Source organism: Anabrus simplex, chromosome 2 (assembly GCF_040414725.1).
Source record: "Anabrus simplex isolate iqAnaSimp1 chromosome 2, ASM4041472v1, whole genome shotgun sequence".
Taxonomy (NCBI): Eukaryota; Metazoa; Arthropoda; class Insecta; order Orthoptera; family Tettigoniidae; genus Anabrus; species Anabrus simplex.
Genome location: NC_090266.1, coordinates 814,963,615 through 814,989,147, shown reverse-complemented (window position 1 = coordinate 814,989,147; position 25,533 = coordinate 814,963,615). Strand labels below are relative to the sequence as shown.

Sequence of the window (25,533 nt, the reverse complement as noted above, 5' to 3'; positions counted from 1 at the left end):
GTAACATTTATTGAACGGTGAATACCTACACTCGTTCCTTATTACTATTTGAATCAGAATCGAACATTTCAGTGATCTTCACGATGTTATGCCAAAATATTAAAATACCACTCACTTTGGTTTCACTAATAATATTAAATTATGAGTCAAAATACACTCACGGAAATAATCCTAATAATATGAGTAACTTTTATTAGCCATTTTGTCTATGAAACAATTTACTAATATTATTAGGAATATCTACTAATAATTTAGACTCATAAACTAATTACTAATATTATTGGTTTCTTACTATTAATATTAGTGAAAGATGTTTAATGAAACAGGGCCCAGACCGCCAGAGAGATCTTCATCTTGATAGTATTTCCTCTTTATTAGACGCCTGACTGCAGTAGACTCTAAAAAAGTTTGAGGATGAGCTACCTCCTCAGTCTCCCTTACTAGATGATCATTACCACTGCAGTGTTCTCCCTAGGGCGTTTTTAATGGGCGAACCGCCCTGCCGTTTCTACACACCGTCCAGCTAGTATAACATAGATATGTGCTCATTACATAATATTAATACTCATTCCTGACACCCGGCTGACAAAAATTTCTGGGGAGAACTCTGCACTATCATCACCTACCTCGTCCATTTGAAGAGACTGTTTCCTGCATTATAAAAATAACAACACAATTAATGCAGTTACAGCTATATTTATTATATTTTGTACAATATATGCATATGATGTCAATATTTGTTTCAGGTAACATTCTCAGAAGAATACTGGTCAGAAAAGGAAAAGGAATTTCGTGAAAAGTGGAATTTTCCTCATTGTGTTGGTGCGATGGATGGAAAACATGTGGTTCTCCAAGCACCAATCTACAGTGGAAGTCTCTACTACAATTACAAGAATCACTTCAGTATTGTTCTCCTAGCACTTGTGGACGCTTCATATAAGTTCATTTTTGTAGACATTGGCTGCCAAGGACGAATTTCTGATGCTGGAGTATTCAGGAATACAACACTATATACGTCACTTGAAAGCAATGGCCTAAACCTTCCGCAAGAGAAACCATTACCAGGCAGGCTGAATTCTGTACCGTATGTCATAGTCGCCGATGAGGCATTTCCACTGACAAGAAATATCATGAAACCATTTTCCGGAACACATCAAAAAGGATCAAGAGAAAGAATATTCAATTATAGGCTTTCAAGGGCTCGAAATGTTGTGGAAAATGCTTTTGGAATTCTGTCCTCAGTGTTCAGGGTTTTCAGAAAACCTATGGCAGTTTCAGTGAACACTGCAATTTCTGTGGTGATGGCAAGCACAGTCTTGCACAATATTCTCCGTCGAAGTACTTCGTCAAGGGCAGCGTATTCTCCAACAGGCTCATTTGACTATGAAGATACTGACACTGGTACCATCATTCCTGGGATGTGGAGGAATGAAGGAGGAGTGGAGGGTCTTTGTCCTTTACGAAGGATACCAAGGAGAAATACACTTCCCTCTAAGGAAGTTCGCGAAGAGTTTGCAGACTTCTTCACTACAGAATTAGGGAGTGTGTCTTGGCAGAACAGAACAGGATGACCTGCAAGGTTATAACACAATCAGATCTTTCATATTTCCTAGGTACCCAGCAGTGGCGGTTCGTGACAAATTGCTCTGGCAGGGCTGTGCCGCTATCTCTTTCCCCTCCCCAATCGGTCCAGTTTTCACTGACGAATACCACAATACTTTTCGATAAATAATAATAACAATAATACGATGACACTGGCTGCATAGAAATCTGCTTGCACTACAATATTAACTACACTACAATCACATTTATGCACACACATTAACAGGCTAACACCTAATGTAATCCTGACTACTATGACACTGCACTGTTACACTAATCACAAGAGATAACATTCACGAAAACAAATAGAGGACTCCCGAATTTTCTCTCTCTTTGGTCAAATTTCAAAGCATGACAACATATTTAACAATTAGACCACCCTAGAAATTAGTGCTGTCACATTATGGTTGCATTTCAAATCTTAATTTTAGCTTCTTAAATGAACTGAATCGTTTAGTCAGTATAATGGAATTCATTGTTTTGTAAAACGTTTTAATATTCATCTCTTAACAACATGGTGGGAAAAAGCCTAGGTACATTGCAAAGTGGTTGGCGGTGTGCAGAGGGCTCCGCTGTTCAGCGCTTGCACCCACCTGCACTCTTCCTTCCCCTGACAAGCCAATATTATCCTCCCAGTCTCCTCTCGCACCCTGCACACTTGTTAACTCGTGGGACCTACTGAGGGCTCTGCCAGACAGACGTATAGTACACGAACCTTTTCTTGATCCCTGAGCTCCATAGTGCTGAATGGGAACTTGGGATTAAGAAAAGGTTCGTGTACTATACACCCGTCTGCACTCTTCCTTTCCCTGACAAGCCAACGCCATCCTTCTGGCTCCTCCTGCACACTTGCAAAGTCTGGGGACCTACTCAGGGCTCTTCTGCCACAATCCGAGCGCCTCACGATTAAAGAGAAAACATCGTGCTTGCTGGACAGCAGCCACGGTCTGAAAGCCTTTGTAATTTTCTTGAAAATAGAAAAGGAAAATGTTTACAGCCAAAATAATAAAGACAACATTGTAGAACTGAATATCACACCACTCAAGTTTGACTTCGCTACATTTGTCCATCTCTTTATGTAATCAATCACAGAGTGAAATAACATTAAAATATTTTTTTAAAGGAGTCGGGGTGGCGCCAAAAAGCCCTTCATGTACGAACCGCCACTGGTACCCAGTGCATATAAACAGGGGACTTCATCTAACGTTCAGAAAATTACTAATTTAGAAGAAATATTCTCTTCAGATCAGTGAAATCATACGTGATATTGTGTGATTTGAGTACATAGTGATTGCAAATGAAACTGAATGTAACATAGTACATACATTTAGAACATGTAAGTTATTGCATTATGAGTTTTTTCTTTGTTTTGTTTCTATTTCAAAGATTATGTTTCATTGAGTGCTAGGAACATTTTTTACAGCCAATCTGATGCGTATGTGGAATGCTGATGCACTCTTTCTTCAAACATTGATTTCTTGTTCCAAAAATTTCACACATTTTAATGTTATGTATGGGATATTAATAAACTTACCTCAAGAATGATGTTCGTTCGTGTCTTGTTGAGACTATTTCCTCCCCTCACCTTACTCATCGCCTTGAACGCAAATCACTTCCAAAGGTACACTTCAATTACAAGTAACTATTCTCATTTTGGTTCCGTATTGATGACGACATATATCACAAATATTAAAATAATTACTTATAGATCCACCTGTGCAATACAATACAATCCACTATTTCATGTGGTTAAAATTTATACAGAATACTTAAAATTCATAGGTACATGTTTCACTCTTTTTATGGGCATCATCAGCCTATATCAATCTTAAAGTTATTGGATATGGGATATTTCTAATCTTATAAACTATAGAATAAAATGTTGAACAATGATCTCATAAAATGTTGCTGATCAGTATTTTTAACAAACTTTCTGTGCATTGTCCTCATTTTAGATGTTATTGTATAACATTTTATAAGATCATTGTTCAACATTTTATTCTATAGTTTATAAGATTAGAAAGATCCCATATCCAATAACTTTAAGATTGCCATAGGCTGATGATGCCCATAAAAAGGGTGAAACATGTACCTATGAATTTTAAGTATTATGTATAAATTTTAATCACATGAAATAGTGGATTGTATTGTATTGAACAGGTGGATCTATAAATAATTATTATTATAATATTTGTGATAAAGATACACTCCATTTGCACTGCTCCCAGACTAATTGCTTTTTTGTAATGTTTGTAGTTCCCAGCTATACTGAGAACTTCAGGAGGCAATATTTTTCTCCAAAGTTTCTCAGGAACATTGAAATAGGGACAGCTGGGATCATGGGCGCCCATATGACAGTTTGTAGGGAGGAGCCCAGACCTGGGGGCATGCAGTATTTTTATTATTTTGGAAGATAAATGGTAACTTGTATTCTGGGGTAGAATAACCCACGGTATACCCTGCGTGTTGGTTGGGCACGGTACTACCACTTCTACATAATACTGACTTTTAAATAATTTTCTTGAAAGGAAAACACCTGACTACATTAGATTTTTGCCTTTCCCCGAGACCTAGAGGGGGGGCGCAACTCCACCTTGCCCCCGAGTATGGGCGCCCTTTTAAATTTTTAAATTCTAGGGCACTAAATCTCAAAGTGGAAATTTGGCACAATGTTAAATTGTTGTAATTTGGTACCCACAGTTCATTCCCAGGAAGAAATTGTATTAAAAATCTTATAATTGTTTAGCAATTCCACAGAAACTTTGTCCCACAATTACCCCTTGGTTTGGGCCAATGTTAGAACAGGCATGGGAAAAAAGAGGGATATAGTGTTGAACTCAATGACAAATCTTGTTTTGACAGATAACGAGGTAAAAGTAAGATAGAGCTTATGTATATTATTCGACTGATTTTTTAAAACAACCTTTTTACCATAATATTGCACTACTTTTGTTAATTAAACAGATTTTTTACTGCTAAAAATTACCTGATACTTGAAGATACAATAATCACGTTCAATGACTTCCAAAACAGAGAAAAATTGAGATAAATAATAACCACTGTCCATACATATAGCTCAATTAAAATATAAGCCAACATTGATATCCTCCAAAAATTCCAAAGAAAAGCAGATTTGTTCTGGGTATTTCCAACAAAAGAGTAGCAGTGCAAAGTTTGGCCTGGGAAGACTTGGGAGAAAGGAGGTGAGCTGCTCGACTAAGTGGTATGTTCTGAGCTGCCAGTGGAGAGATGGCGTGGAATGACATTAATAAGAAGAATAAGTTTAGTGGTGTCTTTAAATGTAGGAAAAATCACAATATGAAGATTCAAGAGGACAATTTGGGGCAAATATTAGTTTATAGGAAGGAGAGTTAGGGTTTGGAATTACTTGCCAAGGAAGATGTTCGATACATTCCCAATTTCTTTGCAATCATTTACGAAAGGCTAGGAAAACAAGAGATAGGGAATCTGCCACCTGGGCAACTGCTCTAAGTGCAGATCAGTAATGATTGAAATACTTCCCATATAAAAAAAACTTCACTCACTGCACATTATCGATATGCAATGCCATAGGGCACGCAATAAAATACAAGTTGGACAAAAAGAACACGCTACTATTATAGTCTACAATATGTCAAAGTAATCCAGTGACCTACTTTTTCTGCATTACATCTATGGCCTCTGTAAATTCATAACAGATACAATCTCCAGTACACACAAATTTAGGTTGTGGCAGTTTCTTAATATTCACATGGCTAATTGTCACATCATCTTCATCAGGTCTGAATATTGAAACACAACACCTGCATTAATTGATTTTCAGCTTCCTTGCTACTTGAAATTTCATCAAAACAAAACCTGACTTTATCCTATAAATGTCCCCGAATTACACTCAAAAAGTCCCACAATTGCCCCGAATATGAAAAGAAGAATTTCCTGCTTAATATTGATCCTAGAAATATATGGTTTTAGAGACAATTTCTGAAACGTCTCTTTAAATTTGGATTAAAAGAAATTAATTGTATCTACCACAGATTTTTTCTCAAATTACAAATATTTCTTTTATGCTGAAAACAAATGTTAGTCTCATTATTTTTGCTGCTCATAACATGGTCATTTTAGTCATCTAGTCATTGTCTGCGATCCTTATATGTTCTTATATCATGTACCTTGTACAAGTATCGCAACAAACAGATCTAAAAAATTATTCCTGAAATATGTGAAGCAATAATATATTTCCTGACAGAACACATGAAGGTAGGTAACTTACATTTCCACAAATAAATTAATAACTCAGAAAATTTCAACAAACCACATTTATTCATCTTGGTGTTGGTGCTGAACAACATACGTTATTCCACCAGAAAGCTGGCCAATTTTTGCTTCATAAATTAATTTTTGTATGTTAAATTTTAAAGTCTCCTTCACTATGGGGTCATTTATTTGCTTCAACTCCGAAGCAACTAACTCTCCAAATACATCGCACTCATCCCTATTTGCTGTGTGCAACTTTGACATGCGACTTTCCTTGACACATTTCAAAGTCTCTATAGCCGTCGCAAGAAATTCGTTCTCACTCTTCCTTTTAACAGGAGGCTTTATAGGGGTGAGTGCGATTGCAGGACTTGAACGGCTCCCTGTTGCCTCGTCCTCGCCTGCTGTCCCCACGGCACTGGCATCATCGTCTTCTTCCAGGGAAATAGACTGAGTGTCCTCTTCCTGTATAATGAAAAGAAACAGAAACTTCATTTCAGTGTACGCCTATTCATTATAATGCAATCTGTACATGTAGTTTTTACCACTTTCTTTCAGGTAGAGTCGAGTGAGGTATACTGGGCCAAAAAGGAATAGGGATATAATAGAGTTTGAGGGATGTTCCATCATTCAACACATTGTAAAATATATCGGATACTGACAGAAAAATCAAAGGAAATAGACTCCAACGGACGCGATGATAGATCGAAATTGGACCAAGGAGCTTCAGGAGCAAAGACATCTGATAACCAGATATGCAATGCACGGTTTCCACCATAAGATTTGCACAACAACACTTAACAACACTTCCTGAATAAAGACTGTATGTGCTCTTTGTGTGGGAACAGATGTGAACAATATCACCTCCTTAAGTGCAAAAAAAAACACAACTAAATTTGTGACTCAGTATAGCATAGACTAATATTAGATACACTTTATACTCTTTTGAGTGATCCTTATTACTATTATTAAAATACATTATATTTATTGGGCGAAGACCGGTTTCGACTCCCTTGGAGTCATCATCAGTTCTTGTTGAATATCAAATCAAGGGGAATCTGATAACAATCATCATTAGGGTTGCCTACATACAACTCGATTGGCTGACATAAGACATCATAATAAAAAATTAATACACATAATGGCGATTGTCTAAAAACACATCAATGGGTTGCAAACAGGGGCGGTCGTACCTTATGTGCTGAAGTGCTGCAGCACATTGCCTACTTGAAAAATATTATCTACAATCAAATACAGTGCACTGATAGACATCAGCTACAGAATAGGAAATTATTCAACTCCTCTCACAACCAGGTAACTACACGTGCGCTCCACACTGGGTGGCTGTGAGATCACAGGTCAGCGAGAATTTCTAAGCGTTTAGCCAGAAACCAGGAAGTCTGCCTTTTGCGCATGCATGCCCAACTTTTCCAATATGCTGTGGAAACAAAGCCAAGACATCACTTCACAGCGATTCTTTGTTCGACCACAGAGAGGCAGCACTTGCATTACGACAGATATGAGAATGCAGCAAGTGGCACCCTCTTGACACGGCGGTAGTATTTAAGAGGGGATCACTCACAGCAAACGGGAAAACAAAATACTCTAGAGCTGTTCCTGCCAGGTCTTTTAATACCAAAGGGGATAGAATACTACCAACTTGCCCATTCCATAGCCACATTTATAAATCGATGAACTATGAAAACTGAACTTTTTATGTTGTCAAAATAAGGACATGATACTGTGATTGTCTTTAATTAAAAATGTCTAGTTTATAAATGTCACTAGAAAAACATAACATGCAATTTTACATTACAACATTGCTGGTTTTATTTCAATGATGTTGGTAACATGGGGAAGTTCTATCACACCAAGTGTTTGAGTTCGTGAATATTTTGCCATTGCAGGTGCAACTGCGTGTTTCATTATATAGTTTTATATTTTTTTAAATGAGGAATGTGTGTATGTGTTGGGGTTGTCTGTGTGTTTGTTCAGTGTGGAAAACTCAGTGGAGACCCTCTTGAAAACCACATACCGGTATGTTTCTAAATATTTTTATTTTGTGGAGGGGGGATGGGTTACAGCACACAACTGACTTTCTGCACCAGCCGCCACTATTTTCAAAACATACATCTTGAATTGTAACGTACACATGGTATGCAATACTTGGAACTTAAAAAAGTACTTAGTTCTGGTTTAAACCGTTGTGTGTTCATGGAACACGGAACACTGGAAACATATGCACTGGTTGAAAATATATACAAATCGACATGAAACACATGGTGCTTTAAGAATGTTCTTGGACTTGTTGTTCTCGTTTCTAATTAAAGTAGATGAAATATATACACATTGAAATGAAATGCACACAAAGACATAAACTAGTTGGCACTTAAAACGTTATTGGTTCTGGTTTAAAAATCTGTCGTGTGTTCGTGGAACACGGGAATACACTTGTTTGTCTTGTTTGAATCGCCCAATAAATTTAATATATTTTACAGTGTGTTGAATGGTGGAACATCCCTCAAACTCTATTATATTAGTTATACGTCAACATGGAAATGAAAATCATAACCTACGAAAGGAATATGGATTTCGTGTGAAAAGGAATTTTCCTCATGTTGGTGCAATTGATTGGAAACATTAAAAACATCATTAAAAGATCTCTAAAAAAATTGACTGAATTTATGACATAAATCATTCTTGTGAAATCATCTTGCGGGCACCTAACATCATGACAAATTCATCATCAATCTCGTAGACACCAGTGATATTATGAACTTTACTGCAGGGTGGCCAAATTTTATAAGTGGGAGTGAATCTAGAGGGAGGGGAGTTGAGTCATACATTAGGCCTATACGATTCACTCCAAAACAACAGATTAAAATTGCACGAAGGCAAACCAACGCCTAGCAGGCAGAAATTACCATACGTTGTAATTGCAGATGAAGCATTTTCATTGAAAAGGAATATTATGACGCCATTTCTGGGTCATTTCACAAGGTGTCTTGAGAAAGAGATTTAATTATAGACTTTCAAGGGCTCATTATATTGTTGAGAATGACTTCGGAATCCTCTCATCGGTGTTCAGGTTTTTCAGGAAACCTATGTTAGGTGGAGTGGAGCCTGCAATTTCTGTGATTAAGGCAGGTAGGCCTACACTTCTGCACAACTTTCTTAGACGAAGCAGTGCATTAAGAGCTATTATTCTCCACCAGGGCCATTTGACTTTGAAGATACAGACACCGGTATCGCTATCCCTGGAACGTGGAGAATTGAAAGAGAAGCGAAGGGTCTTATCCGAAAGGTTCCAAGGAAGAACACTTCCTCTGCAAAGGAGGTGGAAGAAGAGTTTGCAGCTTTCTTCAAAACAGTGCAGGAGATGGTAGCTTGGCAAAACAACATATCTTTAGGTTAGGTTAAGTTAAATTATATTTTAGGTTAAGTGAGATTATATTTTTATATACAAGGAATAGTACCTAGACAGAAGAATGGAAGTTAGGTTAAGTGATTAAGTTTTCTAAATACCAGTGCTCTTGCAATTAAGCCTAACAAAATATTTCAAGCAACATTTTACACAAGATATTTCTTGTTCATATTATGATTTAGAAATGCAATCAAACTTACCTCTGGAGAAAGCAGATTGGTGCGAGTTTTAGTAGGCACATTTCCACCCCTCATCCTGCTCATTGCTTCAAATGCGAACCACTTTGAAGTATGAAATGTCGTATGGCTTTTAGTGCCGGGATATCCCAGGACGGGTTCGGCTCGCCAGGTGCAGGTCTTTCTATTTGACACCCGTAGGTGACCTGCGCGTCGTGATGAGGATGAAATGATGATGAAGACAACACATACACCCATCCCCCGTGCCATTGGAATTAACCAATTAAGGTTAAAATCCCCGACCCGGCCGGGAATCGAACCCGGGACCCTCTGAACCGAAGGCCAGTACGCTAACCGTTCAGCCAACGAGTCGGACGCTTTGAAGTATAAACTTCGTCCGCTCCAGCCCCCGATTTCCTACTTTTCTGAACTTTTTGCAGTTCCCTACTGTACTGGGAGCGGAGGGACGCTAGTTTTTTTTCAATACACTCGCGGGAACAATTGTACATGATCTCCAGTTCCTGAAAACTGTCGGCTTTCTTGGTTTTGTCTCTGTACTCTTTCGATGAAACATCCCACAAACAAGGCCTTTCTATTATATCGTTGATCAAATCCAGAGTAATGTCTTTGTTCCACTCCATTTCCGACTATAAATTTTTGTTTAGTGCAGAACAAAGAGACAACGACACACGTGCGCGTACTGAATTTGAACAAAGACAATCAGAGCGTTGTAAATCCTACTTCACGTGAAATAGTGAAGCCAAGAGATTGCGAACGAGAAACACGTCGCGTCGTTTGTGCTATCTGTTGGCATGGAAACAGCACGAAAGTTGCCGAAGCTGTACCGAAATCTCACGAACAACGAATTGACTTAACATGTTTTCCACTTGGAGCGGAAAACACGCCAACATGTTAAAAGTGTTAACCACAACATTCGGAGTTAACATGCAAAGTCAATTGGAAGACACAATCACAATATACATGTCAATTGTAACATGTTAAATTTAACATGTTGGTGTTAAATGTTAATCAGTGGAGACCGGCCTTATCAAAGTACAGTGTAATACGTTACTCCTATTCCAGCTTACTACGTTATTTGTGTCTCTGCTTCATAACGAATTTACTACTTCCATGAACCTACTTACACCTGATATAATATTACTTCTTTAAGTGCATCTAACTACGTGTGATCATGTTAAAATAGGACGTTAGTGATGTAATCGTGTGCTTTTGTGATATAAGTGTAATATATTAATGGTCTCGTGACTGGGGAATAATTTATTGAATCCCAAATAAATATCCGCAAGACAAGTCAAGACAAGACGAATACCGAGCCCAATCAAATATCAAGAAGAAGAAGACGAAGAAGAAGATATTGGTTGTTGATTATTTACATTCTAGCTTGTTTAAACGTAACCTCAAAGTTAATTAAAGTTAACTTTCTTACGCTTGTGTGTTTACGTAGTTCGTTGGGAATTTGTCATTATATATATTGACGAATTTAATATTATAATTGCCAGAATGTTCTCTAACGTTAATTTGAGTATATATGAGCTCTTTTGTAATGGAATGCTGGGGCTCTTCTTTTTATTTATTACGGTATAAGTTGTGATGATTTCTTTTGTTTTAATTCACAGCATGTTTTCTGCCTCGTAATTTTCCCTCTGTAATTTTTATTAATATCTTTATTGCAGTGTTGTGTGTATGTGTACCTTACATCATCTCGTGTACCCATAGTTTATGTCAGTGACGAAGAAAGGCACTTTTACGATCCGAGAACCAAGAAACGGTGCCTGTTTCCGTCTATAAATGACCAATGGAGTGATGAGCGTGATGTGCATCTGAGCGTTATTATACCTGCATTTAATGAAGAGCATCGCCGTAAGTATTAGCCTATATCATATGGTCAGATGACATTCCCACTTTAATTCGTATGATGCTGCGCGTGTGTATGGGACTGAGTGAATTGGAATTTTTTTACTTCAGTAGACGAGCGAGTTGGCCGTGCAAGTTAGGGGCGCGGAGCTGTGAGCTTACATTCGGGAGATGGGTTCGAACCCCATTGTCGGCATCCCTGAAGATGGCTCTCTATGGTTTCCCCATTTTCACACCAGTCATATGCTGGGGCTGTACCTTAACCCGCGAGTGGTCGCTATATGAGATTTTCTCTCGTATTATTTTTTGTTGTGATATTACTTCACAGTGATTTAAAGGGAGGTGAATGTTCCCTCTTCTAGCTGAGTTTATAATTGTCGTGAGTAGAATGATTCACATTAGAAGGGTAAGCACCCACTCCCTTAGTCAGAACAAAGGATCCTATGTGTCCATGCACATTACGTGTGTGTTTCTCTTATCGCGTGACTAATGACGTTGATGTTATTTTGAAGTGGAGCGGGGATCTTACTCCTGTTGTGCGCGTTTTTGTATTATGAGCACTTCTTATTTTTGAAAATGTTATTGTGTTCAGAAACCTTGCCTTGTACGTAAATAGATGTAATGTATGTGTGAGATTTTATTTTTTACAACTTCAGGACGGAAGTTATTTTTATGTACATTGCATATGTTAAGTAGTTAAGTTATGTTAAGTAGTAATTTGTGTCTTTAATAAACAGCTAATCATGTCCGGCTCCATGGCTAAATGGTTAGCGTGCTGGCGTTTGGTCACAGAAATCCCGGGTTCGATTCCCGGCGTGGTCGGGAATTTAACCTTAATTGATTAATTTCGCTGACATGGGGGCTGGGTGTATGTGTCGTCTTCATCATCATTTCATCCTCATCATGACGCACAGGTCATCTACAGGAGTCAAATCAAAAGACCTGCATCTGGCAAGCCGAACTTCTCCTCGGACACTCCCGGTGCTAAAAGCTATACGCCATCTCTCTCTCTCTCGCACACCTAATCATCAAAACTGTGAAAAATGTCATATTTATTTTAATGTGAGAGTAAGTCTCACGCGCGACCACTTACATTACATTTCGGCTAGCGACCACTCGCGGGTTAATTAATGCAACGGCTGCTTCCTTCCAACTCCAAGCTCTTTCCTGTCCCACCATGGGTGGGACGTAAAGCCACTTGTAATTTACTTGAGTAGGCTTAATACATATACTTATCATATTTTTTTGCTGCCTACCTGTTATGTCAGTTTATTTAATATGGGAAGAAGTGATGTGTTACATTAGAATGGCTTTGTTTAATTTGGTGAAATACAATTGGCTTTACGTGGTGCCAACACAGATAGGTCGTATGGCGACGAATGGGATAGGAAAAGGCTAGCAGAAGAAAGGACGTGTCCATGGCGATAATTAAGGTACAGCCCCAGCATTTGCCTGGTGTGAAAACGGGAAACGACGAAAAACCGTATTCGGGGCAGCGGACAGTAGGGTTCGAACCCAGTATCTCCCAAATCCAAGCTCACAACGGCTCTCTCCTAACCTCAAGGCCAACTCGTTCCGCTTGTGGTGAAATACATGCGCAACGAAGAACACAGTATGATCCTAGAGATGTCTTGCTATTTATATGTTCAGTATTTCCATTACATTTGGTGGTTGTAAGAAACTGGGTTTTGGTAATGAAAGAGGATCATATATAGTTAAAAGAATGAAATATAAGAAATTATTGCTTATTATTGAAACAATCAATAATTCCAAACCAATCTGCAATATTCTGGTAACATAATTGTAAAACAAGTAGGTGCAGGTCCATTATATGGTAATGAAAACAACAGAGATAGGAAATCAGGTAAAAGCAACACATGTAACACTAGAAGTATTGGGGTCTGTAAAATTACTGTCCTCAGTTTTGATTTTGTAAGATTTTGCAGCAGAATTTTCAGACTTGCAGGTAACATTGTATGTAGATTGGTACCTTGGGTAATTGTTGATGTCAGGGCCTGAACATCTCATGTAACCCTTACTCATCTCCTCCCATAGGCATGCTGTGGTATGGCATACTGTCATGAGTATCAGCTTCTGGTAATAGGACTACCTCGTGCAAGCCATAGGTTTCCTGGTGGGGGAATTTTGAGGTGTGATTGTCCCAAACACACACACACACACACACACACACACACACGTGCTCTCTTTCTCACTATCTATTTTAAGCCACCGTCAAGGAAAAGTATTAAGGTTACTGTGAGATCTAAACTAACTCTGATTGGGCAAGATGGCCGTGCGTTTAGGGGTGTGTTGGCTGTGCGGCTGTGAGCTTGCATCCGGGAGATAGTGGGTTCAAATCCCACTGTCGGCATCTCTGAAGATGGCTTTCCGTGGTTTCCCATTTTCATACCAGGCAAATGCTGGGGCTGTACCTTAAGGCCACGGCCGCCTCCTATCCAATCGTCGCCATAAGACCTATCTGTGTCTGTGTGACATAAAGCCACTAGGAAAAAAAAAGAAAAAAACCAACTAATTCTGGCCTCACCTCTGTCACCTACTGGGCCCTGTTTCATAAAACTTGACAGGTGCAACAAATTCCACAGTTTTCTCAGTATGTCATGACTAGAGCCCAGAAGTTAGGCAAAATGCCTTTTTAATCTGGGTGGATATATGGAAGTGTCACAGAGAGACAAACATGTTTCCATACGTTTGGGAACGGTAGGATCAGTTATTATTTTGCCTGTTTTGCCTATTTTAGATTCCGTAGTCTATTTGATAGTTTAATCACTCTTTTAGTCTTTTTTAAGTTGTTGTGGATATTTTCTGCTGTTATTTACATATTGAAATTAATCAATGAAAAAAATTCCAATGCACTCTTTTAATAATAAAGAAATAATAATTTTTATCTTAATAGATAAAAAAACTTTTACACAAACGGTATTACATTTTCATATTACACAAAACTCTACTGAGAACTTCACAAGCGAAATGGTCCAGAGGGTTGCCAGGTTTCATCCTTGCTGTGTAAAATTAAGTGTTGCTGGTGGTTATTGTTTTAAGAGGAAGAACAGCTTGGTAACCATCCTCTCCTAACACTAATCAGAGGGGGAAAAAGGGAGAACCGATACATTGAAAACTGAAGGTATTGACCAAAGAAAGGTAAGGACCACTAAGAGCGTGAAAATGAAAGACTCCGTAGGCCTCGCAAATCTAATACCTTCGGGGTCAGAATAGAACAAGAGTTGATCAACGGAGGTCACACCGGAAAGATAACAGCGTGGAACCTGATACAACTAAGTGGAAGCAATGCCAGACTCAGGTAGGGGAGTCGTGGTCGCCAACCCACACTCCCAAATTGAGAGGCCCCGGTCCCTCTTTTAGTCTCCTCCTCTTATGACAGATAGGGGGTACCGTTGACGTTATTCTATCATCCCCACTCTCAGGGGGATATAAGATTAAGTACTAAAATGTGATGCAGATGTGTGTTACGTAGCTTACATTAAAGCATGTTTATTATTTTAGTGCCCATTTTTGTCTTTATAAATGCCTATTTTAATTATTTTACTGCCTATTTCTTAAATTTTAAGTGCTTATTTGCTTGCCTATTGTAGCAAAAAATAAGTGCCTGAACTTCTGGGCTGTAGTCATGACTATCTTCTGTTTCATAAACGTTACAAGTTTCCCTTATGGACGTAAGACCTATCTGTGTCGGTGCGACGTAAAACATAGCAAAAGAAAAAAAAAATTCTCTTATGTGACATGCAAATATTTTTTTAACTTGTCAAACTTAAAGAACTTGTTTCTTACTTTTCTTAGGTGCGACAATTTTATGTCAGACCTGAAGTTTTCTGTATTATATTCTTGATGGCTTTGAAGAGCGACTTCAATCACTGAATGCGATGCACAAATGATCAACTGTTATTACGTAAGAAATAAGTGGTAAAATCCAAGACTGAAATTTAATCTACATTTTATTTCTACCACCCAGATAGAATGGCAAGTAATTTTGTTAGCATTACGTTATTCAACAGGCAGTGCAGTGCACACAGAATATGCTCTTGAAGTGTGATTGAATAATTTCTCTGTGTTTGTGACAGCGAATGCTGTCCTATAGAATCTATAATGTATTCAGATGATTTATTGCCAACACAGGGTTGCTGAAATGGAAGGTAAATTTAATCCTTTGTGTAATAAACTGGTGTAGTCTCATTTCAGTTCCATCACTCTAACTACTGCTACTACTGCTTTTGCTAGAGTTCATTGTATGCAAGAGAACTTAAATTACAAATCATTCATGAAAATGAACTGACAGGTTGTACACACACACAGATTACATATAAAGGATTACCTGGAGCCTCCGTGTCTCAGGCGGCAGTGCGCCGGCCTCTCACTGCTGGATAACGTTGTTCAAATCCCGGTCACTCCATGTGAGATTTGTGCTGTACCAAGCAGAGGCAGGACAGGTTTTTCTCCGGGTACTCTGGTTTTCTCTGTCATGCTTCATTCCAGCAACACTCTCCATTAACATTTCATCTCATCTATCAGTCATTTATCATTGCCCCAGAGGAGTGCCACAGGCTTCGGCAGCCGGCACACTTCCTATCCTTGCCGCTAGATGGGGGCCTCATTCATTCCATTCCTGACCTGGTCAAATGACTGGAAACAGGCTGCGGAATTTCATATATAGGATTACATGTCGACCCCCTGCGGGTGGGGGACGCACATGTAGAATACACCCGTGGTATTCCCTGCCTGTCGTAAGATGCGACTAAAAGGGGCGACCTAGGCTCGGACATGGATTGCGGTTTGGTACAATGTGTTGGACCCCCTGTGTATGGGAGGGGCTGAATACATTCACAGGTAATCCCTGCCTGTCGTAGAAGGCGATTAAAAGGGTCATGTGGCCATGGTCTCCTCTTTATATTTTATTGTTTTTTGAGTGTTAGTTGTAGGTCTATTCAACTTTTTTGATGTGCTTGCTGCTGGGAGATGGGCCTCTTACGTGTGCGGTTATGCCCGAAAACCCTCATTTGTGACCACTGAGGGATCTTGCGGGTGGGAGGATCATGTACCCTTGCAGTAGTATTCGCCTCACAATACAGGTCCCCGCGCAGCCGAATGCCAGAAGGACATATTATTATTAATTGTTTTTTATTTTTCTCTATATTTAGTGCTCTGTACACGCTATGGGGTACGTGCTATTGCGGGTCGGGGGGATGATTTTCGGGCATGGCTTCGAAATGTCATTGACCTGCTCAAGGTGGTACCCCACCAAAGTCCTTAACTTTTGCTTCCCTGAGAGGTCCAACTCCCTGGGAACATGCGCAGCGTGAAGGAATGGGATCCAGCCTCCCTAGGTTTCTGGTTGTTACCAGAACCGATGGGCACGATTTTAAGCTGGTAAAATCTGTCCTTTTTAGTAGACATATTGAAGGCATCTACAGCGAACTTGAGGATCTCAAGAAAATGCGCAACGGTAGTTTGCTTTTGAAGACTCGTACAGCACTGCAAGCTGATCAGTTACTTAAGTGCGACCACTTTGGCAAAATCCCCGTCAATCTGGTTTGCGGAGTCATCTTTCACCGTGACCTTCTTTTGAACACTGATGAAGAGATGATGGAAGATATGAAGAACCATGGAGTGACACGTCCGGCGCATTACGCACAAAGTCAAAGGTGAAGACGTTGCCACTGGTGCCTTCATTGTCTCTTTCAAATTGTCGGTGTTGCCAGACAAAGTGAAGGTAACAACTTATCGTTGCGATATGAGGCCTACATCCCGCCTACTATGCGATGCTATCAATGCCAGAGATTCGGACATACGGTATGGTATCTCGTTGTTCGAATCAGTCTGTGTGTAGTACATGTGGAAGAGTAGCTCATGGCGCGGAGGAGTGCATAACTCCGTACAGGTGCACTAACTGCTCTGGTCTTCATTCTCCTCTGGATTGGAACTGTCCGACATATCTGAGTGAGAAGAAAATCCAGGAGATCAAGACCCTGAATGGTCTTTCCGACCAGGAAGCGTGCTGTAAGTTTAATTCCACGAATGAATCTGCCAGTACACTAGACTACAGCAAGATAGCTCAGAGCCTTCCAGTTTTGTCTTTTACAACATCGTTACCCTTGGTGATCGCTGCGCCCAAGGAGATTGTTGCTCCTGAGAGCAAAGTCGCAAAGCGTAAAATCTCAAAGTAGGGGCCACCCAACCTTCAACCACAAAGAAGTCTGTGCCGGCTGGTAGTCTTAAGCTGGCACAGCAGGCAGGAAGGCTAAATCACCCCCTACCCTAAGAAGTAGGCGAAAGCCGTGCCCACGCCGGCGGAGGCGACATCATCGACCAGGGCTGGGAAATTATCTCCCAGCCCATCTAAACTTGAAAAAAAGGGGAAATCATGCCCTCCATCCAGAAGGTATGAGTCTGCGCCAGCAGGTACACCTGCTCTAAAACCTGCGCGCTCCCCTCGTAGGGCGCTTCCCGTCCCTGGAAAGCGTTGAAATGAAGGTGCACTTCTCCTACAAAGGGGATGGTACACCTGTTCTAAAACCTGTGCGCTCCCCTTGTAGGGCGGTTCCCACCCCTGGAAAGCGTTCTGTGCGTCAACCCTGCTGACTGTCGATGACGGGATGGATGTCGAGCTGTCATCTACATCTACGGATGTTGATATTGATAGTGTTTAGGTTTAAGAGCATTTCGTCGCTTGTAACCTAACACTCTTGTAGTCCACACTATGCCACTGTTACAGTGGAATTGTAACGGTTATGACAGGCATCTTGCTGAGCTGTGTCAGCTCATTAGTGGGTACGCAGCCAGTATAGTTTGTATTCAGGAGACAAACTTCAGACCAGGTCATCATACGGTCTTGAGAAATTTCAGATTATACTTGACAGAACGATATTATGCTCTCCAGGCGTCAGGTGGCGCGGATATTTTTGTTCATTCTGATACCTATAGCGAAGAGGTTCGTCTAAGGATCCCACCAGAAGCAGTTGCAGTGCGGGTACCGCTGTCTGTCATAGCAACAGCGTGTAACGTTTATTTTCCACCAGGCCAGCCTCTTAACATAAATGTTGTCACTGATCTTATAGATCAGCTTCCATCTCCCTTCCTCTTATTGGGCGATTTTTATGCCCATCACCCCACATGGGGCTCTGAGACGCCTTGCCCCGGGGGAAGAGAGCTGGAAACATTAGTATCAGAGTTGGATTTATGTATTTCGAACACAGGGGAACCAACTCACTTTAGTGTACGTCTATGCAGCCGAACGTTGGTTCCTCTGTTTTGGTGGAATACACACGATGATCTTTCTGACGTTGACCATTTTCCCATCATCCTTGCTTTGTTGAAACAAAAATCCGTCAAGGCTCCTCCTCGATGGATTTTTAAACATGCTGATTGGCCAAAGTACTCATCACTAGCTGTCTTTAACGACGATATCAGGTGGACCATCGGCGAGGAAATAACTTACATCATACAAGTTATTCTTGCTGCTGCTGAGGAGTCCATTCCCTCCTTCTCAGGGACTCCTTGCCGAAAACTTGTTCCTTGTTGGAATGCTGAAATTGCAGCAGTTATCAAAGAATGCCATCGTGCTCATAAGCCTTATCGTAGGCAGCCTACTGTGGTGAACTTGGTAACATTTAAAGAACTCCGTGCTAAGTTGCGAGTTCTTATTCGCTGCAGTAAGAAAGCTTTGTGGGAGAGATATGTGTCATCTATGACGTCACATACTCCATCATATCAAGTGTGGACTAAACTTCGACATATTTTGGGTATCCAAGGATCATCTTCTGTACGGGGAATTTCCATTGCAGGCAGTATCGTCATGGAACCACTCTCGATTGCTAACCATCTAGCTAGTCATTTCGCGGATGTATCTGGCTCCAGGAATTACCATCGTGATTTCCTCGCTCTGAAGCGGGAGGCAGAACGTCATCACCTTAGTTTTGCCACTCAAGCTTCAGAGGACTACAACGTGCCCTTTACAGAGTGGGAACTCCGCAGCGCCGTAGTGCTTTGCAAGGACACGTCTCCTGGACAAGACAATATCCATAACCAGATGTTGAAACACCTTAGTGAGGATAGTCTACTATATCTCCTTTGTGTGTTCAACTGAAGCCTCAAGCCTGACAAAAATCCTAAGTGTGCAGGAAGTTACAGACGTATTTGTCTTACAAACTCAGTGGTGGCTGGTACAGAAAATCAGTTGTGTGCTGTAACCCATCCCCACTCCAAAAAATTAAAATATTTAGAAACGTACCAGTATGTGGTTTTCAAGAGGCTCCCCACTGCGTTTTCCACACCGAACAAACACGCAAACAACCCCAACACATATACACATTCCTCATAAAAACTATAATTAAACACACAATAGCACCTGAAATGGCAAAATATTCGCGAACTCAAACACTTGGTGTGAGCGCGCAAAAACAGAACTTACTAATGTTACCAACGTTATTGAAATAAAACCTAGCAACGTCGTAATGCAAAATTACATGTTATGTTTTTATACTGAAATTTATAAACTAGACATTTTAAATGAAAGAAAATCACAGTATCATGTCCTTATTTTGACAACATAAAAAGTACAATTTTTATATTTCATCGATTTACAAATGTGGCTATGGAGTAGGCAAGTTAGTAGTATTCTATCCTCTTTGGTATTAAAAGACCTGGCGGGAACAGCTGTACAGTATTTTGTTTCCCGTTTGCTTTGGGCGATCCTCTCTTAAATACTACCACTGAATCAAGAGGGTGCTAGCTGCCACGTTCTCATAACGGTTGTAATGCAAGTGTGACTAGTGCTAGTGCTGCCTCTCTGTGGTCGAACGAAGAATCGCTGTGAAGTGATGTCTTGGCTGTTGTTTCCACAGCCTATCGGAACACATTCTCTTTGTATCGGAAAAGTTCGGCATGCATGCGCAAAAGGCAGAGTTCCTGGTTTCTGGCTAAAAGCTTAGAAATTCTTACTGAGCTGTGATCGCACAGCACCCGGCGTGGAGCGCACCAGTAGTTACCTGATTGTGAGGGGAGTTGAATAACTTCCTGTTCTTTGGCTGACGTCTTTTTCAATGCACTGTATTTGATTGTAGATAATATTTTTAAACTAATTTATTTTTTCAATAGGCAATGTGCTGCAGCACTTCAGCACATAAGGTACGACCGCCCCTGTACAAACTGCCTGTGTAAGCTATTTGAGAAGATGGTAAATCGTTGACTTGTGTGGTGTTTGGAGAAACAAGGACTCTTGTCCGAGTACCAGTGTGGTTTTCGAGCCTCTCGACTACTGACCACTTGGTACGCCTGGAGAGCTCTATCCAGGATGCATTTCTCCGCAAACAGCATTTGGTAGCTGTTTTCTTCGACTGAGACAAAGCCTATGACACCACGTGTCAACATGATATCCTTTCAGTCCTGCATCAGCGGAGATTCCGAGGTCACTTGCCGTTTATTTATTTTGAATTTTTTGTCCCTCCGTCTGTTCCGTGTCCAAGTAGGGAGGGCATATTCACAATACCACTACCAAGAAAATGGAGTCCCACAGGGATCGGTTCTTAGTGGCATTCTGTTCGCGATTGCCATAAACAGTATTGTTGCTGCTGCTGGTTCAGCAGTAATACCGTCGCTATATGTGGACGATTGTGCTTTGCGCTATAGCTTGCGTAATATGGCAGTCGCAGAGCGACAATTACAGCAAGCTGTTAGGAGAATGGAGCAGTGGACCTTAGAACATGGCTTTTGGTTTTCCACCGCAAAGACCTCTGTTGTCCACTTTTGTCGGCAGCGTACTCTTCACCCTCATTCTGAACTTTATTTAGGAAATGTCGCTATTCCCGTAGTTGACACTTACCGATTTATTGGGCTCCTTTTTGATAGTAAATTATCGTAGATTATAGATAAGAAAGGTTCCACCTTATCAATACATATTCAGCTGTACATTAGTACCTTTACATAAGTCAAAGTTGGTTAATATGCCTTGCCTAGTAGAAAAGTCATAATAATGGAATGTGTCCAAGGTTCAAATTGGGCATGTTTTATAGTAAAAGCTGGCTATATTGTACCGGTAAAAGAGCCCGACTCTCAGATTAAATGTTAAAGTAGCATGACTATAGTTCTCGGGGCGAAAAACTGGATTAATTGTAGCTAGGGCTCGGTACAGGAGGTAGGTCCTATCTACAGAAAAACTTTGACTCTGATTGGACACGAGTTTATTCAAATAAGTCATGAATTGGCACATCACCTCTAAGTAGAAATGGATTGTCTTCCTCGTATTCCAATAGTATGGCTCGGGTTCTCCAGCTCACCAAGCCAAGCTGGTTGAAGCACGTTCCAAAAGACTCCAGGGATTCCAGGGACTCCAGATACTCCAGACAGAGGCAGCTGGACTGTCTGGATTGACGGCAAGTAGAGATGTCTCGAACTCTGAGGCCCGGGTCGAACCCCGGTGATCCAGGCGATGAGGCAATGAGACTGAGAGGATTGATGTTCCCAAGGTCACTAGTAGCACTGAGTCCGTGAAAACCTTGGATGATCAACTTATAAGCAGAGTTCTTGATAATCGTACGTCAAGACTTCCAACACTCCTAAAACGATATGAGTGGTATTAATAATTTTAGAGTTCATCACTAGGAAAGTCCCCTTACCTGTATAAACTTTGGCAACGAAAATACAAGTCCCTTCTTGTGAAGTTATAGTTAAACTCAAAGTTCATTACTGGCGAAGGTGCAAGTCTTTGCCTAAACTCGAATGAAAGCACAAGTCCATTCACTTGGAAGTTTGAATATATTTAAAGTTAATCACTGGTGAAATTCATAAAGTCTTTGAGTGACCACTGACGGAAACAAAAGTCCTTCCACATAAATAAATTCACTGACGAAATTTATAAGTCTTTTAAACCAACACTGGCAAATGTACAAGTCTTTGAGTAAATGCAAGTGAAATCCTAATTTTGTTTAGAGCCGTTGGAAAGTTAAAGTTCATCACTAGCAATGTTAATCAGTCACTGTCTATTAGAAGGATGAGATCCTCAACAGTCGCAAATATTCCACGTAAATAATACAAGTCCCTTTCACGAACACTTAGAAAAATTCCAATCTCGAATACTCGTAAATAATACAAGTCCATTCAATGAACACTTTAAAAAGTTCTGGTCTCGAACACATGAAAATAATACAAGTCCATTCAGTGAACACTTAGAAAAATTCCAGCTTCGAAGACGCGTAAATAATACAAGTCCATTTAGTGAACACTTAGAAAAGTTTCAGTCTCGAAGGCACGTAAATAATACAAGTCCATTTAATTAACACTTAGAAGAATTTTGGTCTCGAACCCATGTAAATAATACAAGTCCGCTTCACGAACACTTAGGAAAATTCCAGCTTCGAAGACACGTAAATAATACAAGTCCATTCAATGAACACTTAGAAGAATTCTGGTCTCGAACCCATGTAAATAATACAAGTCCATTTCACGAACACTTAGAAAAATTCCAGCTTCGAAGACACGTAAAGAAAAGTTTCAGTCTCGAAGGCACGTAAATAATACAAGTCCATTTAATTAACACTTGTAAATATTCTAAGTTCATTTACGAAGACTTAGAAAATTTTCTACAACACTCGAAGTCTTATGAGTCCACTTATAGTACTTGGAAGAATCGTCTTCCCACACTTGTATAATGACAGAGTTCCACGATGATAGTAGCAGCAAGAGTGTCCCCGCTGACTACTCAGCTGAGACTGTGTGAATAGGCTACAGTAGGTCCTCCTTTTATTCAATCCGGGATGTCTACGTCATAATACGGTTTGATTGAATATCTCCCGAATCCCTCGATGGATTTGCTTGAAACTCGAGCATTGGGACGTTTAGGTGATCCCAAACAAGCTGACATATCGCTCGATTCGCTAGCATCATTATTATAGAAATTTCAAAATTTTCTCCATCGAACACTCTAGAACAAGTGACGTGGAATCCAGAAAATACCAGTCAAGGCTGGTAACACGTGTTGAGACGAGCGGGCGGTCTAGCTAGCCCCTGTGGCTACGTCACAGCTCACAGTCGTCATACACTCGCTAGCTGGTCCTCGCTGCTGGTAAACAAACCAGGCGCGCTCGGAACATTACGCGTGGTAAATAAACGTAACTTATGCTCAAAAAATACTTATGTACAGGTCGTAACCGGTACAATATGTACAATCTGAAAATGAGTGTGCGTGTATCTTTTAAGCCTAAAATTTGTGTGGAATAACTTATTTTAAAAGTACAGGTACATAAACACTTTAAAATATATAGTACATATTAAAATCACATGTTAAAATATACAGTTCATGTTAAAATCCATTATAATGACTAGGAACACTTCATTAAAATGAGAAACTAATAAACTAATAAATCAAGATACCACTTCACCCAAGCTATCCTTGCGTATTCAACATTGGACACCATCGGCTGTACGCTGCTTGTCCTCGAGCAACGCGGCCAGTTGGAATACGCTTGGGGATAGCAGTCACAGATTGTTTCACTTACCTTCGGTTCCTTGCCTTGTCAGACAACCAAGTGGGGTACCTCCGTGGGTAGTACGACGAACTGAAATAATTCTGGATCTGCACGCTGGCCCAAAGGAAAACATGGACCCTTCGATTTATCAGAAGCTCTTCCTGTCCGTTGATGGCCAGTATCCAGTTTCAGTCATTTACACTGATGGCTCAAGAACAGAAACGAAAGTGGGCTGTGCATTTGTTGTCGACACAGATAATTTTCTTTTTGCTCTCCCAGAAACCTGTAGTATGTACACAGCAGAGCTCTATGCTATCTGTGAAGCTCTGCAGTACGCACTGTCCGATGAACACCTACACTTTCTTCTGTGTACTGACTCCTTGAGCTCGCTACAGTCTATTGATACCTGTTTCCCTCAGCACCCTCTGGTGCAGCGGATCCAGGACCTGCTGGCCGGGTGTTCGGATGCCGGCACCAGAATCACGCTTATATGGCTCCCAAGCCACATGGGTGTAGAGGGAAGCGAGTTAGCAGATAAGGCTGCCAAGGAAGCAGTAACACTGCCTCCGTTGCCTTACAAGGTTCCAGCAAGTGATATTCACTCTCAGCTGAGACATCTGGTTATGTCCTATCCAAATAAGCTGAGAGCGATAAAATGTACAACGAAGGTACGGAGGACTTCCCTTCGGTCTTCTCGGAGGGAAGCAGTGGTATTATGTTGTCTTTGGATCGGCCACGGTATACTAACGCACTCCCATCTATTGAAAGGAGAACCCTCCGGTGTGTACTTGCGGCGATCATCTTACCGTGGTACACATCCATACAGAGTGCGTGGACCTGGTCGATCTGCGCCGTAGGCTAACACTCCTGAGTACCATCTCTCTCATCCTGCAAGATGACGAGCAGTCTGCAGACCTCGTCATCCGTTTTATGAGGGATAATGGTCTTTAATATAGCGTTTAATAATGTACTTTGTCTTAGTGTACTTGTGTTAACTGCACTTTCATCCCTTTGACTCTATTTTAGTTCGTGTTTGCAATTTATTATTATTATTATTTTTTGCTATTGGCTTTACATCGCACCGACACAGATAGGTCTTATGACGATGATGGGACAGGAAACGGCTGGGACTGGGAAGTAGGTGGTCGTGGCTTTAATTATGGTACAGCCCCAGCATTTTCCTGGTGTGAAAATGAGAAACCACGGAAAACCATCTTCAGGGCTGCTGACAGTGGGATTCGAACCCACTATCTCCCGAATACTGCATACTGGCCGCACTTAAGCGACTGCAGCTATCGAGCACGATGTTTGCGTATTTTAATGTGTTATTTTAACTTCTAACATGAATTATATATATCTGTATTTCCAGGGCAATGCCTTATTCCAGTCTCACCTCTATTTTCTATGCTTTTATTAGAAAATAAGGCATTGTGAATTAGATCCACTGATTGTTTTAATCTCTTAATCATTTTTCATCACCATTTATTTTAAACTCTAGTCAGTGGATACATTTTAATATTTTAATTATCTTCTCATATCATCCATTTCGTACCATTAGGGGCCGATGACCTTACATGTTAGGCCCCTTTAAATAACAAGCATCATCATCATCAATTACCTGTCACCTCTGCAATGACAGTTCTACGAATTTGTAAATATGTAAAAAAAAAAAAAAAAAATGGGATGTATCTGTTTCATAACACTGTATGAA

At 40.4% G+C, this 25,533-nt stretch overlaps 1 protein-coding gene across 1 annotated transcript in view; it reads left to right on the top strand.

Annotated features, from left to right (window-relative positions):
* The first annotated feature begins 10,830 nt into the window (after window positions 1-10,830).
* Window positions 10,831-25,533, top strand: part of LOC136864476 (dolichyl-phosphate beta-glucosyltransferase) — a 333,811-nt gene continuing 319,108 nt past the window's right edge. Inside the window, exons 1-2 of the mRNA XM_067141499.2 lie at window positions 10,831-11,055; window positions 11,151-11,337. Of these exons, the coding sequence (XP_066997600.1) occupies window positions 10,978-11,055; window positions 11,151-11,337 (265 nt within the window). The 5' untranslated portion in view covers window positions 10,831-10,977. The remainder of the gene's footprint in view (window positions 11,056-11,150; window positions 11,338-25,533) is intronic.